At 37.3% G+C, this 25,937-nt stretch overlaps 1 protein-coding gene across 1 annotated transcript in view; it reads right to left on the reverse strand.

The window, feature by feature from the left end:
• Nucleotides 1–4,297: 4,297 nt before the first annotated feature.
• The window catches only part of TARS1 (threonyl-tRNA synthetase 1), a 25,118-nt gene continuing 3,478 nt past the window's right edge, over nt 4,298–25,937 (reverse strand). The window contains exons 2-19 of the mRNA XM_019647899.1: nt 25,043–25,123; nt 21,901–22,091; nt 17,878–18,001; nt 16,549–16,670; nt 15,922–16,039; nt 15,597–15,661; nt 15,434–15,512; nt 14,488–14,634; nt 13,288–13,386; nt 12,473–12,639; nt 11,217–11,379; nt 10,988–11,125; nt 10,552–10,629; nt 10,284–10,384; nt 10,088–10,192; nt 8,308–8,380; nt 5,288–5,402; nt 4,298–4,840 (exon numbers count right to left, since the gene is read on the reverse strand). Of these exons, the coding sequence (XP_019503444.1) occupies nt 4,692–4,840; nt 5,288–5,402; nt 8,308–8,380; nt 10,088–10,192; nt 10,284–10,384; nt 10,552–10,629; nt 10,988–11,125; nt 11,217–11,379; nt 12,473–12,639; nt 13,288–13,386; nt 14,488–14,634; nt 15,434–15,512; nt 15,597–15,661; nt 15,922–16,039; nt 16,549–16,670; nt 17,878–18,001; nt 21,901–22,091; nt 25,043–25,123 (2,115 nt within the window). The 3' untranslated portion in view covers nt 4,298–4,691. The remainder of the gene's footprint in view (nt 4,841–5,287; nt 5,403–8,307; nt 8,381–10,087; nt 10,193–10,283; nt 10,385–10,551; nt 10,630–10,987; nt 11,126–11,216; nt 11,380–12,472; nt 12,640–13,287; nt 13,387–14,487; nt 14,635–15,433; nt 15,513–15,596; nt 15,662–15,921; nt 16,040–16,548; nt 16,671–17,877; nt 18,002–21,900; nt 22,092–25,042; nt 25,124–25,937) is intronic.

Consider the following 25,937-nt stretch of genomic DNA (forward strand, 5'->3'; position numbering starts at 1 on the left):
TAATAAGCATCACAATTCTAAGTATTTGATTTCTTCCTCTCTCGCTAGGCTGTAAACTCCACCAGGGCAGGGGTTTTGTCTGCCTTTCGCACTACCTAATATAGCACCAGTTCCACACCTGAATCCTAAGGGTTATTTTTGTTTTTGGTTTTTATTTCCTCTGAACACATAATTCCTTCAGAGGGAATTGTTAGATGCAACATAGAGGATCTTTGGTCTTTGGTAAGAACCATTTCAGGACGCAGAATACAGTGGAATAGAAAAGATGGTGCTTGCAGGTCGAGAGCTAGAAGGCAATGAAGGGAGAAGATGATGACACGGGATAACTGTTGGGGCAAGTACTGTACTGGAGCAGATGAGACTAACACTATCTTTCTTACACTACATATAAACCTCAACTCCTCATAACAATTCCACAAAAGAGGCATTATCTACATTTTATGGATAAGAAAAGAGGCTCAAAGAGATTAAACAAATTTGTCTAACTGGTGACAGAGTTAGGATATTAACCCAACTATCTGCTTCCAAAGCTCATGTCTTTGTCTTCATGCCACTCTCTGCCATAGGACCAGGAGCTCTGGTAGAATGGCCTTAAAAGGTACAGTGGAAGAAAGGGGACTAAATATAAAGGCGTTGTTTGAAAGTCTGCATAAAGAGCAGTTAGACCCCTGTCTGAATCCCTACCCTGTGCAGTCAGGTGATGGCTTGCTCTGCCCTGCCCCTCCCAGAAGACTTTGGGGTTCACTCTCTGGAGAACTTACAGAGACTGCTACCTTCTGGGACACCAGTTAGAGGAGGATAAGATGGGGTGTTCTGGACACAGGGAGAGTAAAAGTAGAAGTCTGCATATTGAATGATAAGACCTCCCTTCCCCAGCCCCCTTTCCTAATGCAAACTCCAAAAGCCACACGCTTACCTCACAGGGAGGTGGAAAGAAACTGCTTTAAAGATACTTCTCTAAAGAAACTTAATGACCCCTATAGGATGCTATGATAAAAACAAGGAAGAAACCTTGAAAACTAAAAATGTGACAGTTGAAAATTTTTTTAAATCAATAGAATGGGAAAAAGTTAAGGAGAACTCTTCGAAAGTAGATCATGTAAATAATAGAAGTTCCCCTAAGAACAGAACGAGAAAATGATTTCTCCACTAGATCTTAATTCAATAAAGTTCTCAAGTCTATCACTGACCTCAGTAAGCATGCACATATGCACACACACATATTTCTGGTTTTTTAGTGCTTCACTCTTAAAACAATGATCTCTGGCAGTTAGGCATACTTACAATGTGACAGACAGAAACCAAAACATAAACAAGTAAACTTAAAGAAAATAGAGCTCCTGCAGTGTGTTCAACCTAACGTCAATGTAATTTAAAGGAATACCTGAGATAAAAGAAATTGAATCCAAGGAACAAGAGTAGGGTGCTTTAATATGAGGAATAATATAAGAACAAGAAAGGACTCTTAAAAACCAAAAAAAAGATAAAAATGACAGCTAAAATTTAAAAAGAAAAAAATACACACAATAGAATGATTGTGAAGAGAAAGTTAGGAAATTTCTCAAGTAGAACACCTAAATAATAGAAGGCCCATTAGGAACAGAAGGTAGGGGAGGAAACCATCAAATATCACAAAAAGCATTTCTCAGAATAGAAGGATGTGAATCTTCAGAATGAAAAGGCTGCTCAACATGATGGAAGGCAAAAGATCTATACTCTCATCATAAAATTTCAGAATAAGGCTAAAGAAAAAAGATCTAAACCTTTCAGAGGAAAAAGTGACAGGTTATATACAAAGAACTGGGAATAGGAATGGATTCCAAAAGGCAGTTGAATAGAAGCAGTCTTCCAAAATCTGAGAAAAAAAATTTACTTTCAACCAAGAATTCTATACATCCCATGCATCCATCTCTGAAAAGCAAGTGGAAAATCCTGTCCACCAACATGAATCAAGAAAATGGAAGGTATGGAGCCCAGGAGAGGGCCACACATGGAGAGGTAAAGGCTGACAGAGGCGATGGTTGCCGTGAGCCCAGATTGCAGCAGATGGAGGATTCTAGAAGGGATTCGTCTCAGAAGACAAATGGAGCTACAGGATTGTCTTTCAGATTTGACTTATGGATGATAATTATGTGAGGGGATGGAGGTGTTAACTAACTTTATTGTGGTAATCATTTTGCAATATTTGTGTATCAAATCATCACATTGTACATCTTAAATTTATGTATGTTATATCACTATCTCAGTAAAGCTGGAAAAAAGATTTGACTTTTGGAAGAACTGTAATGAAATGTATAAAACAGAGCTATTCAAGTCAGATATTCAAAGAAAACGTGTTAAAAGGAAGATACTTTTTAAGTCCAATAAAAAAAGGTTGTACTGTAAGAAATGTAATCATAGAATATTATTTGACTTAGAGCCTATTTATGGACATAGTAACAAAGACACCTAGTATGGATCTAACAAAAAGTTGAGGTGCGATATTAGAAAGATGGAGAAAGGAAATGAAGGGGTATGAACTAAAATCCTCATCTTCTGAAACAGAAAGTTAATAGAGGGGGCGTTCTAAAGTGATGAATCAAGAGAGTAACTCTTGATTACTCTCTTAGAAACAGGAACAGAGGCACACACCAGCATGGGTGAAAGTGGTTGCCTGGGAGACTAGGAATCAGGTGAAGGTCACAAGGATGAATCTAGTTTCCTTGAGAAGGCAAATCAAGGCAGGAAATGAGAGCCTTTGCCCCACTGAGCTCCTAGCATCTGCTGGGAGCTTGTTAGAGGCAGCATCTCAGGACCCAGCCCCAAACCACAGAAAGAGCGTCTGCACTTTGACACCATTTCCTGCTAATTTGTATGCCCTGGTCTAGCAGTCCCGGTGCAGTGCAGGTGTCTATCACTGTAGTGAAGGTAAGGGAATGAAGCAAGGGATTCACTGGGCACAGGAAGTCATTGGGGGTTCAAGTGTGACCTCAGGCCACCATTCTAGATCCTTCACCCTTTTCACTTGCCTGTACTGCCTTAACCTGACTACTCAGTACTCCTGACTTAATCTGTCTTTACAGATTTTGGGTTTGGTACCTATTTTATGCATTTGGGCACCTACTTTGTTTTGGAACCTATTTTTTACTTCACAAAATCTTGTCTTTACAGAATTTATCACATGGTGGTTGCAACTTTCTTGTCATTGTTCTCAAAATTGTTCCAGTATATTTGATCACCAAGATAACTCTCATTAGACTAGATGCCCAATAAAGGCTTAGTAGCTGGGTTCTTTCAATTCTTCTTACACGTCCGAACAGAACAAATAAGTCAGTAAGTAAATGGAACAGTCTCTGCTCTCCAGGAAAGAGAAGGAAAAGAAAACAAAATAAAGTACAGAGAAAAGAGCTTTGATGGGATAAGCCCACAAATTGTAAGAACCCTTACTTAGTGGGTGCTCCCCTAATGCTTCCACTGGAAGCAAGGACTAAGCTAAGAAGGTGTCTATTACAAAAAAGACTCTTTGAATTTTAAAGAAATAAAAATTAAATATATTGTTTTAAAATGATTCAGAAATTTTGGTATCAAGATTTGAGAATGCAAAGTTCTAGTTTAAATACAGTTTCCCTCAAGATACATATAAAAATTAATTGCAAACCTATCAAAGGCTAAATCTTAAGACAGTCATAAGCAAGGCTTAATTATGAAATTAAAACTAAAAACTCCTATGATTAAAGATCGTATCTCCTTTATTAAAGTGAGGATTAATCTAGGCAAGCAGGCTTTTTCAGTGACCCTTGCTGTTGGGGTTATTAGAAAACTGCTAAGATGTTGTCTTTTAAACAGGATTAAATTAAAGAGAAATTCACACATATCTACAAAAGGGATTCCTTATTTTGTGGTGTTCTCTCAATCACCATTCACTGGCAGAAAAATTAAAAAATTATCCCTTATGCGAGAATAGGGAATTGGTATAACAAGGGACTCAATGGCCCAAAAGTCTGCCATAAACATGTATTTCTTTGAAGACTCATCCTTTATCTTAAAAATTTATGCAAATCTACTCTACATTAGATCCATGATTTTAATTGTTTAAAGGTTTATATCCAAAAAGAAGTTAAGTAAAAGTGACCCTCCTAAAAGATGTTATCCTGTGACTGAGAAATAGGCACCCAGCTCACATCCCAGTTTGAGAACAGCAAACACTGCAGATTTGCTCCCCTCCACCCATCTTACCTCATATTTGTTATAAAACATTAAATATAAACATTGAATCACGCAGTTTGTTCTGCACACTATGTATGTGGTCAGAGACGTCTTTTGAATCTTATATGAATTAAAGTTTTTATTTTTATACCATAATCCAATCCTCGTCTTTTATCTGAAATCAAGTTTGAAAAACTTTATTTTCAACTGCATTAAATTCATGAAAATGTTCTCCCTCATCACACTGAAGCATTCCTCATGGTTTATTTCCGGTGCTCAATGTTTAATGCATAAAGCCACTTTAACGAGTCTCTTTTAATTACCTTCTTTACATACACATTGTCTAAAACCTTTCTAGGTCAAAAAAGGCTCATCTACAATCACCTATGCAGACTCTGCCCAACTATTCCCAGGTGAGTGTAAATTAGTTTTCCAGAGGACGAACTTAATGATATGGCAACACGGCGCATCCTTCTGCACTGAGCCATTCGGGGCCAAGTGCTCCGTTAAAATTCTTCTTCTGCCTGCTTGCTGCGGGACCGCTTGAGCTGCTGCAGCCTCTCGATGGTTTCAGAAACAGTGCGCTCTCCATGTACCTTATTATCTCTTGTACGGATATTGACAGTGCCGCTGGTTTTCTCTTTTTCACCAACAACTAAAACAAAAGACAGTGAGAATCCTTAGATGGAGGATTCTCACTGGGCATTCAAAAAGAAATGATCCCAGGACCCAAAAGCCACCTTGTAGCTTCTTCTGATTAAAATGTACAAGTGACCATGTATAGTTGGGCAACCGATTTAAAAACCCCAGTTCGCAATGCCTAGAGCTGCTGTGCTTACTGAGTCACTTCATCCAGCCAACTGAATAAAAACTTACCATATGGAGAAATAAAAGGTGAAGGGAGAAAATTTTTAGACAGACCTTTAAAGATTTTTTTTTTCACACCAAAATTTTCCTTTCTTATAGCAACTGAATAAACTTAATAAAGAATTGGGATTTGGAAGGAACCAAACTGACGACCACAATTCTTGTAAGCCTAAGTCTCAGGATTTCAGAATTTTCCTGGTTTGGCAGATTTTCTTCGGTACGTTTCCTTTCTTACCTAGGATGAAATTATACTGTGCTAACTGTGCATTTCTGATCTTCTTGTTCAGTGTACAGCCTGGATCCACATCAGTGTCCACCATGAATTTAGCCTCATGGAATTGTTGCCGGACCTATTCAAAGAGAGATACCGAATTCTTCATATCCAAAATTAGAATTACATTTTCATCTTAAATGATTTTATTTCATCTGCAATTTAAATAACCATGCAAGCATTAAAAAAGATATGTTAACATATCTATTAAAACATATTAATGTGTGACCTAGACCTACATTAAAAAAACAAATCAAAACAACATATTTTGCTCTTGAAAGGTAAATGTTTTAGAAAATCCTTAAAAATCAGAATTCAAGCAATCAGCTTAATGTAATCAGCTGTCCTAAAACATGCGTGACAAAAAGAAAGAAAACCTTTTGCGAACATATCTTAAGTTCCTGATATGGTTGCCAGGAAATGAAGTGTTAATCAGTCTCCATTTAACATCCAATGATGGATGTCCAGTCTAATAAAGAATATAATATTTCTGATCCCTCAAATAGGCAGCAAGTTGGTAAAGGAATGCACTCACTACTGACACTTATATGCAATTTTGTTTTTAAGATAAAATGTTGATAGCACAAACTATAGGCTAAAAGCATCACAACAGCTCCATTTATGTTCCAAGAAAATGGAATATTATCTGCAATATCAAATTGCCTTTTAACACTAGTTATTGTAGTTCTTCAATAATTCTGTGTACACAGTAACCTAATTAAATAGAACTGTACAAGAATAATTTAAGTAAAATAATCAGGTTTGAGAGACAGTAAAAAGTAATTTTTTTCTTTCTCAACAGTGATTTCCTTTTAGATGAAAACAAAGCCTATCATGTCCCGTCTCAGCCACTTCCAGCATCTTACTGTTTGTTCTGCTTGCTCACTGGCAGTCATTGCTCAGTGCAATGGGCACTGAGCTAATCACTGGAAACATGAGGGGAACAGACTTTTTCTACTCTCAAGGGTCTGATGGTGGATACAAGTACAAAAATGGTGTGTTCCAACATAGTATGATAAGGGAGAAAATTTGTAAATATTGGCTACTTTGACGGCTTAGGGAATGGACACATATTACCAGGTTATAATACACCACATGTAAATGAAATTATTTCTATAGTTCTACTAATTGAACTCATTAGAATGTGTTGAGACACATTTATTTATTTATTTGTTCGTTTTTTAAAATATCATTAACCAACGATCAGGTTATTTTGTTCTTAATAAAATATAGATTCTTTTCTCCTCTCTAAATCATCTTATGCCAAAATCAGGCTAACAACTGTTCTTTTCTCCTCACATCTTTATATATCCATGTGTCTCGAAAGCTCACCCCAAAAGTGTAAAGAAAGCTTTTTAAATGAAGGCGGCAGATGAAGGAGTTAGAGACAAAGATCAAATAGGGACATCTTGAAATAAACTTCCAAGAATTTAAAGTTGGCAAATGACATTAAATATCATTCACTGCCATTTTTTCCGCTCAAAAATACCAATTCCACGTTATTGTCTCAAGTCTTTATGAATTAAGTAAACAATGTTTTCAGCATTTTTTCCTTTCCAAAAAAAAAGGAACAATAGATTACGTTGCATTAATTACATTTAATTAAATTAAACACACTACATTAGTTTTCCATCCATCTGTGAACCAATTACCACCCATATGAAAAAAAGTCTGAATGAAGCATTATTTCACTAATAGGTTCTCATGCCTTAGTGATGATTAACTAATGAACCTGCTGGGAATTTTATAAGTTTCTAAATTTCAGAAGGGTTCTTAACATAGCTTATTGGAGTACCAGGATAAGACTACATTTTCAACTGTCACCTACTTTAAAGAATAAAGCATCGGTGTCTTAGTTTCCACGTGGGCCATGAGGTCATATGAGTTGGGCTATCCTGCAACGGGGGAATTGGCCCCATAACTATAGACTGTTTAACTTTTGGTCTCCAGTCATTAAGCAGCAGTAGTAGTGTCCCCACTTTGGTCAATATAACCAAAAATCTCCAAAAATAAAAACCGCACCCCCAGAAGGAAGAGGAGGTCAGTACTGTTTCCAGCTAAGAAATGAATTAACACAGACCCTTTCCTACTGTGTGAGCTTTCCTAACGCATATACAATAAAGCACAATGAATTAAGCATGGACCATAGCTGATTCTCACCATTTATAAATAAAACTACTGTGTGTTGTACTAGGAACATAGTATGTCTAAATAGTTTGCTTATTAGTTGCTTTAATGTTCATTTATTTCTTAAAGATAGTTGAGACCTGAGTACAATTTATTTTGATGATCTGGAAACATGATTTTGATGTTATAGGATTGTTCAGTGATATTTAGATTTTTGTCTTTTAACTAACCAATTTATTACTTTTAACTTGCAATTCTGAAACAATGCTTTTTATAACTTAATCATTTGTCATAACAACAATCCACTGAGAGTATTAAGTGGTTAAAAGTAAACTTTTAATCATTTAATACACCTCAGTATGGATTGCTGTTATGACAAAACTGAGTGTTCTAGTCTTCAAGGTGTGAAGTATGAACAAATATTTCTACATCTGTTAGTTAAGGTAGTTTTCTGGTGGGTAGAGCAAAACATTGGCATGCCATTAACCTGAAACAAGTTTCAAATAATTGAAGACCTTTGCATTGAAAATGAAGCAAAATTGCTCTTTAAGTCAAAGAGCACCTTAAACTGCATTACGCATTTGAATTTACATATTATACTGAGGCATTTGCCGTTTGCTAACAATGAACTATATACAAGTGTACACAAAACACTACCCAAATTATGTCTTCTGATCATGGAGCCACATAGAAAAGCCTTAAAGAGGTAAATGAGCTATTCAAGCCTACCACAGGTTGAAAATAGTAATATTTCTCCCTATCATAAGCAGCTCGATTTACCAAGGACATAGCTTATGGGATCGGAAAAGCCGTACAACAGACACTAAATTTAAAGAAAAGTCATACTTAAGGATTACCTTTTGGGCATATTCATCACATGTCGGTCCCACTGGAACCACCATCACCTGGCGAGGAGACAGCCAGAAGGGCCTTTAGAAAAAATTGAAAATATTTAATGTGCATTTTCCTTCACATGGATGGTACATTTACAAGTCTACTGTTCAGTGTCTTTCCTGAAACATGTGGGGGACACACTTTAAAAAACATGGCTTTTTCTTAATATTCAATAAAGACTAACGGGAGATACAGGAGCAGAAAACTAACCCTAAATAAGAGAAACCTGTAAGTTTTTTCTTGCTAAGCAGATGGCAAAGCAAACTGGGGGCAGGGGCGAAGCCTCACATTCAACACCTCAGGTAACAGAACGCCATACACTGGCTGCCAGAGGGGTTAACAAGCTGGAAAGGAGCCACACTTACTGATTCCAGTTATTCTACTCAAAAAGGTCTTTTGCTCAAGAATTATTTTATTATTTGTTCTTCATGTTTATTCAACATGCCTTCAGTTTATTCAAGATCCAATTGGCAGGATTCAGCAAATTGTAACTGATAATAACTGGTGAAGATATTTGGTAAAAATGAGTGTGTTTTCACTACTTATTCAAAGATGAACCATCGGGAGCCGGCCGAGTGGCTCAGTTGGTTAAGAGCTTGCTCAAGAGTTTGAGCTCTGAGCAACAGCGGTTCGAGTTCCGGCCCGAGCTGAGCAGCCACTGAGCTGCCAACAGGTGGCAGGATGGCTCAGCTAAAAAAAAAAAAAATGACCCATCGGTAGTTCTCCCTTTGGGGTATTTCGGGCGTCAAGCCCTCCTGATGCTGCAGATATCAGGCCAGTGTTTCTACTGATCACTCCTCTATTTTAAGTTGTTTTGTTATATCAGGGAAAAGGCTGGAGTGGAATTAAATTCTACCCAAATTGTGGGCCTTCCCCACCTACCACAGGTTTGACAGAGCAATTAGCTGAGGAATGCCCTAATTTCTAGATGTCACGTAGAAAATGTTTCCCATATGTGATTTGTTTGAAATGTAACTAAAAAGAGATTAACTTATTTCACTGACAAGTATGACAAACTCCCCTTAATGTCTGAACTAATCAAATTACAAATAAAAGTGAAATGAATGCAATGTATAAGACTAAACAGATTTACAACATTTTACAGAAGTTTCGCATCAATACAATTAATATGGCAGGTTCTACCAAATGGGTGCTTTATAACCTTGTGCTGTTTTCAACTGCCTTTACAAATTATGGGCAAAGACAAAACTGCTTAAAAAATAAAATGGAAGTCATATGCTCATATCTCCCCAGCAAAAACATAACCTTATAGAAACAAGACACAAAATGTTCCTCTGTTTGGAATCTGTACTTTCAATCAAAAAAATGCTTGGCTTCTAAAGGGTGTCAAAACACTTGCTTATTATGGTCAGAAATACTGAACAAGATAAGCCAAAGCCTACCATCTTGTTTATTCACAAAAACATCAAAGCCATATAAATCCCCAAACAAAGTGACTTGAAAAGCAATCAAAGAAATATGCTTCTTACTGAATAATTCCTAATTAGAAAGTATTATCTAACATTCAACAAATCAAATTCTGAAATAAAAATACTCATAACAAATAATCTTAGAGCTAAAAAATTTGGGTTTAGATTTTAGCAAACACTCATCATTAATTAGAAGTGACTGATTGGAATCATTCTCCCTTTCCATCACATAACTAAACTGGACAGTAGACATTTCTTATAGCCAGTTTACATCGTCCAGAAAAACACAGGAGGAAACAATGACAAGAATTACCATTTGCCCCCGTAGTTTTCGGTGAGGATAGCAATCATTCTTTCCACTGACCCCAGAATGGCTCTATGTATAATCACTGGCCTCTTCTTATCATCACCATCATGGCTAGAAAGAAAAAAAAAATTTGTTTTCCTTTCTCATATCTATTCCTTTGTATGTCCTTGAAGATTATTCAGCGCAGACACTACAAACTCACCTTACGAAAGTAAGATTGAATCTGATGGGCAGCTGAAAGTCCAGCTGGATTGTTGCACATTGGTGGTACCGACCAATAGCATCTTTAATCTGTATGTCAATCTAAGCAGCAAAGATTGGGTTATTATAAAATGTTGTCTATATTAAAGCTGAACTCAACAGGTGGAGTGGAGCTCATTTTCCCTTTTTTAAACTTATTTTAAAGTAAGTAATCTCTTATTCTCCCAAAAAAAGAAAGTCACATTACTCAAATTTACCCTGGTACTGACCTTTGGGCCATAGAAAGCTCCATCTCCAGGGTTCAATTCCCACTTTTCACCAAATTCATTCAGACTGTTTTCAAGTTGCTAAAGATAAAGCAAAAATGATTTTAATTTTTGTTCATCTGCAACTTCTACCAGTCTAATTTGGGATAAAAATACCGTGACTACTGTCATGGGTCATTATTGTCTGCCTTATCATTTTTTCCACCTAAACCTACTAATACGCAAACGCCTTTTAAAAGGTTACAGCTTGATGACTGAAAACACATCTAACCATTTCTAACACAAAATCATACAGAAAAATACTAGCGTACTCAAACTGAGGAACCATTTCCAATTTTCTTTTGCTTTTATCCATTTAAAGAGGCTTGGCTTTCTTACACTGTGAAGGAAGCCAATTTCAGCCAAACAGAATTCAAGCCTGCTAAAAAACATCACTTACTTTCTCAGCTTGATTCCAGACTTCAATATCTCCAAGGAATTTTTCTGGGCGAGTAGACAGGTTCAGTTTAAAAGAAAATCCAAATATGCTATACACTGTACGCAGAAAATCCAAACAACCTTTTATTTCACTTTCAATCTTTAAAAAAAAAAAAAAAAGGCACAGTGGTTACTTCCTGAGACTTCCTTGATACTTCTTTCAAAGTACTTCATCCCCCGGCATCTCATACCTGCTCCATGGCACAGAATATGTGAGCGTCGTCCTGTTGGAATCTTCGTACCCGTGTCAGTCCTGTCAGTGCGCCTGACAGCTCATTCCTGTGCAGGACCCCAAAATCGGCTACCCTCAGGGGCAACTCTCGCCAGGATCTTGGCCGATGATCAAACATAAGGCTGAAGCAAAGAGAAAAGTAAAACCCACTGATATTTAATACGAGAATGAAACTTCTTCTCTAATATTATATGAAAGGCTGTCAAAAAGCCACTGATTCCAGTTGTTCATACAAGCAACATAAATTCTGAGCTTCATACAATGTAAGCATTGGCATGAACAAAACAGCAAATAAATTATAATACAACCATCCATAATTGAGAGAGAATAAAAAAATGATTCCCATAAGTCTGGAGTCAAATCCTTGTGCTTACTATTTCTGTTAATTTGAGAAGTGCTTTTAAGGATCATATTTCAAAAAAACACAAACTTAGCTACATACGGATCATGTGTAACGCTGGAAGCTAAGGGCTGTGCTTTCTTGTCCCTCTCAAGTGCTCCAGTTCCCTGTGAGTCTGAAGGTGATTCAGACAGAGAACCTGGGAAACTAAAAATGAACTCAGCTGGTTCCCTGACCTACAGCCCCGCCCCCTCATGGCGCTTCCTCCTCCCACCTCCTCTGCCCTCCAGGCCTTGCTAGGAGCAGACACTGAGCTCCCTGCAGCCACAGCTCTCTCTAGTCTCCCCCAAGCTGTTCTTCATCCAGCTGTTAAAGAAGGATAGAAAGTGGAGCAGCCTCAAGGCAAAGACTTCCCAAGGCTGTTAATTCATCAGCAGTAGGGTTTTTTTTAGCTGAGCCATCCTGCTACCTGTTGGCAGCTCAGCTTTTGGGACTCGAACTGCTGTTGCTCTAGAGCTCAAACTCTTGAGCGAGCTCTTAACCAACTGAGCCACTCAGCCGGCCCAGCAGTAGGTTTTGATAGAACATGTTTCTTTAAAAAAATCTAGAGAATTTGCTACACCCCATTCAGTCTTCCTGTTTTATATTCTGCCTGTTCACTGCTATTACCCCGGTGTCATTTTTGAATGTCTATAGATCTCAGGGCCAAATCAGGCACAGCAGAAATTTTAATGCCACAGTGATGTTGCATTTAAATACTCTTCTGATTCCATAGTTTTTGTTTTTAACAAAAATTCTTCCAAAGGAAAGCAAGCAAGCTAGGACTAATTGCAGCACGGGGAAATCTTCAATGGAAACTCAAAGCTGCCAAATACCAGTGTCCTGGGCAGTTCATGGGTTTCAGAGCAAACAGCTCCTTCTCCACCTCAAAGGAGAACATGTTCTCGCTGTAGTGCTGCCAGTGGCCGGAGGTCACCCACAGTCGGCTGTTGTAGATGTTTGGGGTGACCACCTCCTGGAATCCTCGTTTCCTGTATTCACTCTGTTAGAAAACAAACAGAACGCATACTCAAGGAAAGAAATGCTCATATTTCTGGTGAGAATAAAAATGGAAAGAACGATTCTATACCCTCTAGTGAAGTTCAAGATACACAAGTTATAATTTAGAAATTCCACTTGGAGGTATATACCCAAGGGGAAACTTGCACACGTACAGAAGGAGGCTGCCCAATGACGCTACTGCAGCACAGTTAGTAACATGGGAAAAATGTAAATATGTGTTATATTAGGTGGTGGTACACAGACGTTGGTGATATTCTCTAGAAACGTATGCTTTAAATATTTCATAATTTACAAAGAAAAAAAAGCAATGTCAAAACTAACTTGCTTTTCCAGGAAAATACAAACGAATGGTCACAGCGCATAGAGCTCCTGAATAAAGGGTCACAAGTCCCACTTCAAGATCATGGGCTCTTATCTTGTATATGTATATGCCCATGTATATGGGCCAAATCATGCATTAGCAAGAAAGAAGTTTTAAACATCTTATGAGACCTCAGCCTTCCATTTCTTATTTATTCTTTTAAGTATTTCTTCTCAATACAAGATTATCTTTCCTTTTAGCAGACCTTATTTAATAAAATCCATTTATGTCCTAAATATACAGAAGAAAATAATGAGTATGGTTTACCCTGATGAATTCAATAAGTGCATTATAAATGTACGCTCCCTTCGGCAGGAAAAAGCAACTTCCAGGGCTGAGTTCATGGAAGAAATAGAGTTCTTGGTCCTAGGTAAAAGAAAAGCAAAGAATGCTTATATACATATGTAATGTCAACAAACTTCAGTGTTCTTCAATTCAGCATATGGTCGTGATAGCTCATATTTTAATTTGTGCCATTCCCAAGTCAAAGGAAACATGTCAACATGCTTGGTGTGCAATTTAATGGTACAGAATTGCAGCTGTTGTTACAACTTAGTTCCCTGCCTGTTACATGCCTGAATCCAGTCAAGTTTACCCAAGAGTGACATGGAGCACGGGTCTTAGTTCTCTTCTATCCACAGCTCTCAGTTTAAATCTCTAAGATCTGGTTGTTTTTAATTTGTCTTATTTTTTTTTAGAGTAGGAGTGACAGGAAGGAGATTGGGAAAAAGACCTGATAATAAACTAGAAAACGGAGATGGAACGGGTGACTTTGGGTCATGGAGAATGAAGCACAGCCTCCGACTTCCTTGCCTACCCACAATGCTCAGGCTTTTCAAGGAGGTGTCCACCAGTCACCGCTGGTTTCCTTACTGCTGGAATTTATTTCAGGCCATCAAGTGAGCATAGCAGTGATGCTGCCTCCTGCTCAAGCTTCGTAACCTAAAAGCCAAGGTTGCCTGGCACAGAGCGAACACAATTTCAGAAAGAACTGTTTTCAACTAAAACCGAACTCCCAGTGTAGAAAACACTCAGGGGTTGAGGGACAAAGGAAATGACACCATAACATACAACGGTGACTCGTTGCATCACCTTGAGCAACAAGTAGATTAATCTTTCTGGGACCCAGGTTCCACATTTTTAAAATAAGTCAGTGAGACCAGGCAATGTCCAAAGTATCTCCCAGCTCTATGAAATACTGCCATACTTATTTTATAGAAAATTATAGGTCATCAGCATTGGTTCTCAATAAAAGTAGCTAAAATCAATTTTTGTGTAGTACTGAGCACACTCTAGAAAGATAATGTGGACAATCAGTAAGTAATTTATGGCTTATACAGGACACAGTACAATACTTGAAAGCTATAGTATTTCTTCAAAAGGCAATTCCTAGTACTTAATACAGCTAAATTTCAAGTGAAAATAAAGAAAAAAGTCTAGACACATCACTGTTCTTTTTTAACATACCCTGCCAATTTTCCTATGATCTCGGTTTTTAGCTTCCTCTTGGAACTTCTCCCACTCTTTCAACATTTTAGGATCTGGGAATGATATTCCGTAAACTCTCTGGAGGGTCTCCATATCTGCTTTGCCTTCCCAGTATGTGGAGGAATTCTGAAAACAAGGATTAACCATGAAACAGTATTTAAATTTGTAAATATCTCATTTTAAGAGGTAAGTGTTACTTCTCATAGTCACCTTATGAATCAAATTCAGCCGTCTTCATGTAAGAAAACGGCACGAAAATGCACACTTAGTAACGTCTCACAGTTGCCCCAAGGCCAAGCTGTGACAGTTGTGCTTACTCTGCAGCCCACAGCTGGCTGCGTAATTCCCTCAAAAGAGCCCGCCCCTCAACACCCACTCAGGCCACAGCTCCAAGAACATGACTTACAGCAAGGGCATCTCTCACAAAATAATTAAGCCAAAATGGAAAAAAAAAAAATCCTGAAATCACTCCATTATTCTTATGATTTCAAATGTATTTTAATAATCACCTGTGAAATATTTGTAAACTGTCAATAGTATAAAACTGGCAGGATTAGCTCGGTTAACAGGATCAACTTGGGTAATTTTACCTTAGACATACAAAGGGCAAAAGCACATACTCCTGAGTGAGTCTCAAAGCTTTTAGAGCCATGATGGCTCTTAACTGTGACTTTGTGACTCCCCCAAACCTCCGTCCCTGTGGGCTCTGGTGATGAATGGCTAATCAACCACTGCCTGAGAAAATTTCAGCTAAAGAAGCCTAAGCACATATAGCACCCAGTCAGGGGACAGCATGAGAAAAAAATCCACCCTTACATATGCAAAAGGAAAGTGGTAGAAAGAGAAACCAATACAAGTTTAAACATGTATCTATACTGGACAAATACATTTATATAGAGAGAGTCTTTAAAGTTACACTGCTTACTTTGTGTATTTTCAAAGTCTTAATTTTGCCAGTATGTCTGACATGAGGACCCCGGCAGAGATCTATCAAGGGGCCACACCTAAAGTAAAAATGAAAGGAACTTTAATAAAGACATGAAATGACATATACACCAACTGTATTGAATGACATTTGATATTCTCACCTATAGACTGTGGTAGTTGGAGTATTCACTTTTTCATTCAATATCCGGCATTTGAACTTGTTGTACTGCAAACAAGAAAAACTATGTTTTTAAAATCCTCCTTTTAATTTTTACCTCTAAATACGATAGCTAAAATATAACTCAAAGTACGTCTTATCAAAGCATTGTATGAATATAAATATGTCAATATTTCACGTTCTGAAAATATCATTAAATTTTTCTAAAGAACAGGACAGGCTTCAACTTATACAGTAAACCCCAGAGACAACTTCAAATAACATTAATGAGTGATATACAGTGGATACCACATTGCAGTTCAATTTACCTTAAACATTTCCAACAAAGTTTCCTTCTTAACTTCCAATCTTTCAAAAGCTTGTTTTTCTTTAATGATTTTCTTACATAAAGTCTCTAAAGAAGAGAAATCATTGCTGGACACACCCCTGAAGAAGAAAGTTTAATTAATCTCCAGCCATTCCATTCTACTCACACCACAGGTGGGAGAAACAGTTCTTTAGAACACTTCAAGGTTTTAATATAAAAAATTAGACCCTTGCATCATATATTAGAGTTGTAACCTAGCCGTTTTTCATAAATTGTTTTTATAATTTATATTTTCAGTGGCTTCTACCTCAGTCATCATGGAGATTGTTCCCCCTGGTGAGTCCTCCCTCCAACTCTATAACCAGGTTTAGAGGAGACGAGCACCCCGCTTCATTTTATTTCCCAATATGCCTCAGGGTTCCACCTCCACCGATTTGGAACAAAGCATCACTAAAGTCTACAACTTTACAAGTCACTACAACAAATCAAGTTTTGGTAGTGGGACTACTTGGTGACTAGGAAGCAATAAGCTTTATATTATTCCTCGTTTATTGAGACCTCTTTAAAAAATAACAGAGACCCACAGTAATTCAGAGTTTATTTTTCTTTATCCGGTTACATAACTTACCCGTCTTCAAGGTACATGTCATAATAGAATCCGCTTTCTATCGGTGGACCATAACATAAACAGCCACCATAGACTCTTTCCATGGCTTCACCCATTATGTGAGCACTTGAGTGCCAATATACCTGAAAATTCAAAAAATGAGAACGTTTGAGACTGGGCATACAAGCTGTAAGTTAATATAGTCGTCTGAAAGAGATATATAAATTTATTATCAATAAACCCAAGACATAAAAATCTAAATTTACAAGTCTACAAAGTGCAGTGTGATTCTGTTCAGAGCCAAAATAATTTAAAAGGCTGCTAATTACTAGACTGTATTTATACCTTAGAAATTATCTAGTTTGTTTTCAAATGAATTAAATTCAAATTAGCATCATTCATTAAATGGGATGGATTTTGTTCCTGGAAAAATGGCCACCAGCAACGTGACTATCTCCTTGACGGCAATGGCCCAGGGCCTTCTGAGCCGAGTGCCCGCCCCGTGCGTTATGCTCTGCCTCTACTTGGCTATGGGCATCACTTAAGATTCTATCTGCTGTTTTCTTATTGGCCCCAAACAATTAAGGTGGTACAACTTGACCCTACAACACAATTAAAATACAAAAGACAAACATATGGACACTGAAATCAAATGGCACTACTTGGTTTTAAGGTGCTCACTCCGATGAGTTGGAATAAATCCAAAGCAATGTTTTTAAGATTTAATGGTAAGGTACCCAAATGATTTTTTAAATTATCTTAAAAAATTTAAGGAATCTAGAATACATTTGAAAACCATTGATTCACATACATAAGTAAGCCACCATCAATGAAACAAAATAAAACGTATTTTATTTCCCTTCATATAGTATACCATCTTGAAGGAGAAAACCTTGCTATCAAATGCAGGTTGATTTTTATAGTGCTTCCAGCTGATCTGCATTTTAAGATGAGAAAATTTTGGAAATCAACTGTCCAATACAGGGAGTATGTTAAGTAATGTTCAGATTTATTTAAGTATATACGTCTTGCTTAAGTGGTGACTGACACTGTAGAAAACAAGTTTTACTTGTTTAATCAACTTTTACTAAAATTTTAATAGAATTCACAGACCATTTTCTCCATTTTAATATCTAGTAGTGAAAATAAATTTATTCAACTTCACCTCTTAATTTTATAAGGCAAGCACTTTTATTATGTTCTCCAAATAAAAGACAAAATGAAGGTTTCAAATATGACAATGAGACATCAGTAAACTTCAGGCACGCAATGGCAGTAGTAACGAGATGGAAAACGCTGCAAATGAAAATCTTCATCCTGAAATTCAATGAATACCGAATAAAAACTTACTGCTTGAGCCTCCTCATCCTCAAACTTGAGAAGCTCCAAGGTACAGTCTTCTTCCAGAGGCCGGTCCAGGTCCCAAACAACTTTATTCACTTTAGCGATAACGGTGTTGTCAGCCAGGCCTTGACTTAAAAAATATACACGTATTTGTGAAACACAAGAATCTGAAAAATCATCTTTTGTAGCATAACACTTAATTTGAGAATGAGAATAGGAAAATAAACACTATATATTATATATTAACACAATATATTATATATAGATATATGTGTGTATATATGTGTGTGTGTGTATATATATATATAATCTTTCTGAAATAAAATGGAAAAAGTGACAAACCCTCAAAATGTACCTAAGAATATAACTAGAACATCCTGAAAATTCAGTACACTATTTTATGACATTTAATGCTTATTTACGCAGATATGGCAACTCTGATAAACAAACAATAACCATTTCAGTGATTCATTTCACTGACTAATTTTAAAATAACTTCTCCACGAAGCCAAGCTACTTAGACTCTAATGGACAAAAAAGGTGGGGGAGGAGGAGGCTATAAAGTAGCTTCTCCGCTCTTCTGCCTGTTATTTTTTTTTTTTGAGAGGCAATGCTAACCTCAAAATAAACTACTCAAATGCCTAAAATGGTATTATTTATAACAAATATATAGGTAAAACAAAAGGCTACTCAACAAAACTTTTAATAATATGGTAAAAATGTCTAGACACAGTACACAGTAAACACAAACTGTCATGAAGGGATGAGATGTCAGACCACAGCGAGTATGAGAAAATGCCACAGGAGTTCTGAGAAGGGCAAAGGAGCATAGGTCAGGGTAGTCTGGACAGGCTCCGAAGATAAACAAGGGGCTGGAGGATCAAAAGGTTTGGACAGGAAGAAAAGGAAATGAGATGGCACTCCAGATGAGGGGATGGACAGGGATGCAAGTTAAGGAAGGTTCAGGAAGCTTCGTGGCTACAGCAGATTTGAGTAAGATTAGTCAGATTGTAGGCCTGAATGTGCAGTTAGAGAAATCACAGTCTATAACAGTCTTGACAACTCAACGAAAAGCAGGCAACACTCTCCACTCTGAAGGAAAAGCGTAAAGCCTTTACACTTGGTCTTTAATTATACCACGGGGAGGCGTAAGCTAGCTCTGCTACGGTTGCTGTGCTGGGTGGTTCTCTCCTTGCTCTACTGGAGGGTTTACATCCAAGGTTATACAAACTCCCCACTTAAGAAAATAGGAACAAACAGAAGGTAAAGAATAAATTTCTAACCCACTTTCAATGTTCCCATTGAATTTCCCATAGATTATATACAAGGTTTACTTTCCTCTTGAGATCAAATGGAGCCAATAAAATGAATAAAATACACACATTTCATAAAACATACATGGATTTGGCAGAAAGAAATGTATTTTATCATGGGTGTAAAACAGTTTACAGAAGACTAAAGAACTGATCAAAAGGGCAACTACTATCCCCTATATTCTTTGGGGAAAAAATGACTTTTATCTTATGGTTCAAAATGGTGCCCTGGGGTGCTAACAATAGAGTTACTTTGACAATGGAGATTACACATGGCCCATACTGGATCATTTCAATTTTCCAAAGGAGGGATAAAATAATCCATACTTTAACAAAACTGCAAAGAAAACCGTCTGAAGCAAATGAAGCATGCCTTCTTTTTCTCTTCCCTTTCACATTCACATTCACAACAATATGAAATCATCTGAACCTTTAAACAGTCTGGTATTCATGCTGTAAGTTTTCACAGAATAAGAAGTTATTCTGGACTTTTGTAAAAATGTCATAAAGCGCCCTCACTTGCAGATCAGTGACTTAAGTTCAGCTCTAAAGCGCATCAATGTCTTATGTAATTCAATTTAGAATCTTGTGGTTCTCGAAAAATTATTTTCAATTGACCACTTGATAAATTATAATGTAATGTGGAAGACAATATTATGGGATGTAGAGAAAAAGTTCCTGGACTAAAAGGAGCCTGAATTTTAATCCCAACACAGCTACAATATCAGTGTGCAACAATGGAGGGATCTCTTAATCAAATGACCTTCAAAATTACCTCTAAAATGACAGATTGAACTCCAATTTCAAGGTCTACACAGTTATGTATGCTCTCACTTGAAAACCTGGTTGATATTACAACTTACTTTCTTATTTCCTTTGGAGTAAGATAGAAGTAGTGGTGAAATTAACTAAAATACCCCATATTGTCTTTGTAAGAAGTACTAACCAGTGTCCCTGGCACACTGAAGACTCATGGCTTATCGACCTCACTGCTTCTACTTCCACCAGCTGCATAATGGGAGGACCAATAATCAGCTGGGTTGGTTCTCAAATCTGTTTATTTACTTGTGATTGTATGTCTTAGGTTCAACAACATGAAATTGATGATAATCAACCATTTTTGACAATCATATGGTGATTTCACGTGACTCAACATATAATTAAACAGTACAAATAAATAGAAATAGAAATAAATAATAATATAAGGATATTATGGTTTCTATGAAAACCAAGTTAAATGTTTGGGAAGACTTGATAAAGGCAAAGCAATAAAAAAAAAATTGTTAAGTTAGGTGTGGATGAACTAACTACTAAAAGTCTGAAAGGATTCTACACTCAGATTGCCTTTCAAGTATGTTCAGAAAGCATAAAACTAATCAGCACTTGACTCCAAAAAGCCTTGTCTATATACATACATGCATATATATCTATATATATATACACATATATAATTAGTGCAAAATATATATTTACACGTTTGACATTAAAATGTTTAAGACAGAGGTGGGCAAATTTTTTCTGTAAAGGGCCATATAAATATTTTAGACTGCAGGCCATACATGGTCTCTGTTGCATATGCTTCTTACTGTCTTTTTTTTTTTTCCAAGTCATTTAAGAACCATTCTTGGCTTTTGGGCTGTACAAAAACAAGCTATGACCACAGTTTGCTAACACCTGGTACAAGACGCATGCATCAATTTATGCTTATCCAGCTTTATCATTTCCTGATAAACTAACCAACTATTGATCCCAACATCATATCAGATTAAGAAAGCATTTACTCGGGCTGGCCGAGTGGCGCGATGGTTAAGAACTCACTTGGGATGCCAGAGGGCCCCGGTTCGGATCCCACATATGAGGGCCAGTGACACTGCCCTCTACAGCTAAGATGCTGAACAACAGCTCAACCTGGAGCTGGGCTGCCATGAGTCGCCGGCGACGGCGTAGGCTGCAGTCCCTGTGGCAGTGGGTTGCCATGGGCTACCGTATGTAGCCAGCAGCCAGCGTGAGCGGCCAGCAGCCGCAGTGAGCGGCCGTCCAGAAGCCGGCGACTGATCTGCCTCGCCCGGGAAGAGCGCAATGATGGTGCCAACTTGGGCCAGTGAAGCAACATCCTCCACAACTAGATTGAAAAACAAAACGACAGCAACTAGTCTGTTCCCCTTCTCCCAATTCCCCCAGCAATGTTCCCATCCCCCCAATTCCCCAATTAAAAAAAAAAAAAAAAAAAAAGAAAGCATTTACTCTATTACAAAGCATGCATCTAATTCTAACTTATTTCTAACCCAATAAAAGTGTTAAGTTGTAAGATTAGACGGGGCCCTTCTTTGGATTTATAAATATTATATTTTTTCAGTTTCATAACTTTCCCATGTGAGATGACTGACCTTCATTTAACTTTAAAACTGAGACATTTAAGACAAAATAGGTAAAACACTGTCTATTTGGTTTTGTGACATTTATGATCAAAGTATAACTAGTGATATAAAATCTTTCATAAGGTAAGACCAAAGTGCAATCTCTCAGAAGTTAACTTTGAATCTTGACTATAAAGCTCCACATCATTTTGAGTTTTTAAGAATCCTAAATAATGTCAATTAAACATTAAAAACATTGAACAGTAACTTAAAAATATTATGAGCATAAAACTTGGCAAGATAATTTTTAAAAAGTTTAATTACAGACAAAAGAAGGTCAAGACAGGTGTAGCTTATACCTAATTCCACAGGCAACTTGATATGGTGTAGTTTTCCAGGATTCTGCGTCAACCTGTTGACCATCGGGCAGGGTGACTTTAATTGGCTTGCTATCTTTTTCTGCCTTTTCTGCCAGAATGGAATCATTTTCTGCTTTTAGTTTATTATACATTTCAAGACGTGAGTTAATATATTCAGGCCAAGGATTCAACTGCAAGACAACAAATGAGGAATAATCAGTCAATACTTGATTTTTTAGAAAATGGAAAGAAATAATAAAGAAAATACAAATACCATGATTATTAATTCAATGTGGTAAATGGATGGCCAAAATCACTAAGTATTACCTTAATGTGCCAAATGAAGGTTAAAAAAAAGGAATTAAATGCTCTTTTATAATAATTTTTGCTTTAAGAAATTTTTAAAAATGGAATATAAGTAACAATACATATCTGGACTGCCAACAATCTAAATGGACATTACCATTTTGTTTTATTTGCATAGGTGATTTTTTTTTTCTTTTAAGATGTTCTCTTAAGGACTTTTCTAACTAAATGATCTTAAACTATAAACAATACTGAAAATAAAAGCCAGCTGGCTTTTCCATTTTGTTTCAGTCTTATTCAAGGGATGGTCTGAAAGCTGGTCAGACTATATGTCCACTTACATTTTTTAACTAACTCTCAATTTATGTGACTTAAGGACTCCCATTCAAGGAAAGTATTTACCGAATTCAAAGAAACCATGATCACCATCTTTCTTGGGAGTACTTAATTAGCAAATATAAGAAAACATTACACTACTGTCTATCGTGCTTAATTAAATTAACCAAAAATATTTTATATAAAACACCCACTCAGGTTCCCAAAAGTTTGACCAAGAAAGAAAAAAAGGCAATAATCAGAGATTTGACTTCCTCTATTGTTAGAGACCAGTCTTTAAAATATTTCAAAAAGCAGGCGGTGAATCTGTGGTAATAAAATAGTCAAACCACTAACATCTACATAATTTATGATCGTCAAATAAAAATAACATGGATATTAACAGTTACATATAAAAGTGAAGAGGGGATGCCTTAATTTTACCATGAGTTTCTATCTTCACATAGATTTAATTCAGTCATCTATAATAGCTTATTCAAATCTATACTTTAATACTTACTCAGTTTTGACAATGCTATCCAAAATTCTAAATATAATATATATCAACATAACACAATCTGACAGGAGTACAAGCTAGTATCTAATCCTTGAGAAAATGACTTGTAATAGACAATAAGTCAACCACGCTATGTGGACTCATTGATCACCCAGCTTGGGTTCTGTGGTTTCTAGGGGTCAGTTACAAACTTTGGCAACCTCAGAGGTTAACATTTCCCTAAACATCATAGTGAAAAAGAAAAAAATAACCACATCATTAAAAACATATGTTTTCGCACTGTTCAAACAGAACTTATTAGAATAGGTTTATCTTTAGTGTAGTACTTTTTTCCCCACTTATACAGAATTTCCTTCCCATTTCAATCATAATTTTTCTCAGCCTTCATCTTTTGAAATGAAAGAGCCCTAATCTCTGTAACTCCCTCCTACAGCAGTCCTTCTCTTTCTCTAGTCATTCAAGCTTTTCATTCAATTATCACAGGGGTCCAGAAACCTCGAGGGTGAAGCTCCAATGAATGAACTAAAAGCTCAGAGCCTATCATTCTACAACCATCCCCTGAACCCCTCAGGCTGAAGCACACTATCTGGTCCTACCTACTTGGAAGCATTGGTAGAGTCCTACCCACCCGCAGGGACACTCTGTGTCTTACGGCAGTTTATCTCCACATCCACTTGGCACTCCCTAATCAGAAGAACTCAGCATCAAACTTCATTTATTCCACATTCATGGAGCAGATACTCTGTCCCGGGCCCTGGGAACGCAGAGAATAAGACCTCTGCCCTTAGAAGGGGAACAAGACAAGTACATAAATGATGGGAGCACAGAGGAGGAAATGTCTTGGACATCTCACTGTACACATTTTTTCAGACAGATCCTTTAATACGTATATAATCACATGTCACACTTATAATTCTCTATTCAGAAAAGTCCTCTAATTGTACCCTTTGTTTCCTATTTCCAGGCTAATCCTCAAGCTGTGACAGAACAGTTTGTACTATTATATTGAAAATATTAACAAGAAATGAGGGAACATATGCATTTTTCTATTGACTTGCAAATTTAAAAATTCACGATCAACAATTTCCCCCACGATTACAGTGGGACATAAGGGACAAAACATAAGAGAAATGATTAGGCAGGGCTCTGAGCAACACTTGGCGGTTCTCGATCACCTACACTTACCCTTAGGAAAACGGAAGCACTATCAATTTAGCAACATAGCTTTTATAAAAACAGCTCTTTAAAAGCCAGTTTATTGTGCTGTAGTATACTTCTTAAAAGCTATTCCTGTGTTCTTCCTCATGCTGGTAGTTTTCTCAAGGGTTGCTAATAAAACAGTTGCAATGACTAAAACAAAAAGAGAAGCAGTTCACAGCAGTTCAAAAATAAAGTAGGAAGACCAGCTTAACTGCCTCCTAAAGCAGGACGCCCAGGAACCAGGCTGAGCCTGGGCTGACTTTCGAAAAGCCAGTTCCTTTTAGCGTGAGCACAGGGAGTGAAAGCATTTTCTCTACGCTTGAGAAGCCTCAAGGAGCTCTGTCTTGGCTTAAAACCAAAGCCTAGTGGCAGGTCCAGGTGAAAACAGTGTGAATTGGCCCAGGAAGTGGGCTTTCTTTTGTTTCTGTTGTATTCAGGATCGCTCCAACACCACGTCTCTCCCCCGTAACATCTCATGAATGAAATGATAGGACAGCTCGCATCCAGTCTGGAACTGAGCGATTCCCACCGTCCCCTTCTCCCCAGCTTGTGTTCTCTGACTTCCATACCTAATCTCACAGGTTTTCTTACAATCGCACTGCAGTTGTTTTTCCTCTTTCAATAACAAATAATTGCAAGTCTTCGTTTGCCTCTCGGACTCCTCCTGATCCTTCTCTCTGATTTTCCATCTTGTGCCATTGTACAACTCCACGTAAACCACTAAAATCTCGCACAGGACAAATCTGAGACTGCTAGCTCCCTACCACTTGTCCATCATTGACAGCAGGGCCCTGAAACACTTACCTCTGCTCGACCTCCATCCCCAGACCCTTCTTTGTTCTTCTTCTTGCCTCCTTCCTTTCGCTTCTCCTCGCTGGCACCTACCTAAAGAGGCAAAAAAGGAATGAAGGCTTTATATTTTAATCTAATTTGACACCCCTCCACGCTGCCCTCAGAAAATATTTGAGGATGTTATTTTAGCATCTATTATTTAAAAAGTGAAAATCTGATATTAAAAGACTAGAAAATTTGATCATTGTCAAAGACAAGTTAACAACTTACGATAAAGATAAGTCCTAAAAAAGTAGAGGAGCTACTTGATAATGTTCAAGTCCTCACATTTCATTTATTTTGCCTGTTCCCATGACTCTTGATTCAGATTTACGTGGACATATACTAAACATGGAGCCACAAAGAGGCATACCATTTACTCAGTAACGGTCTTTTAGAAAAACAAAACAAAAACAGTGCAATATATATCCATTCATTCCACAAGTACTACCAAGATCTTGGTGTTTTGTTAAACTCTGCAGAGGAAACAAACATAGACCCAATCCCTACCACGTGCAAACTTAATCTCTCCAGGGAAACTAAGGCACACGTGAGTGAAAAACTCCTGGAGGAGAAAAGAACACAGTTGCAGCACTATTATTAGATGTCAAAGAAGCTGGGACAATAGTAAGTGTTTGGGCTTTCAAGGATGAAGATTTCAACAGGTTGGATTTCGAGAATGGAGGAAATGTGTTCTAGGTGTATACATAAACTTACTGTGGAAAACGTTAGAGAGAGAGAAAGAGAAAGAGAAAGAGAGAGAGAGAGAGAGAGAGAGAGAGAGAGAGAGAGAGAATGAATATGAATACCGGGCTGACTAAAGCAGGACTGTTTTAGGAAATAATATAAGTTAAGACAGACGGGGGGG

The sequence above is a fragment of the Hipposideros armiger genome, unplaced genomic scaffold (assembly GCF_001890085.2).
Source record: "Hipposideros armiger isolate ML-2016 unplaced genomic scaffold, ASM189008v1 scaffold_117, whole genome shotgun sequence".
NCBI lineage: Eukaryota > Metazoa > Chordata > Mammalia > Chiroptera > Hipposideridae > Hipposideros > Hipposideros armiger.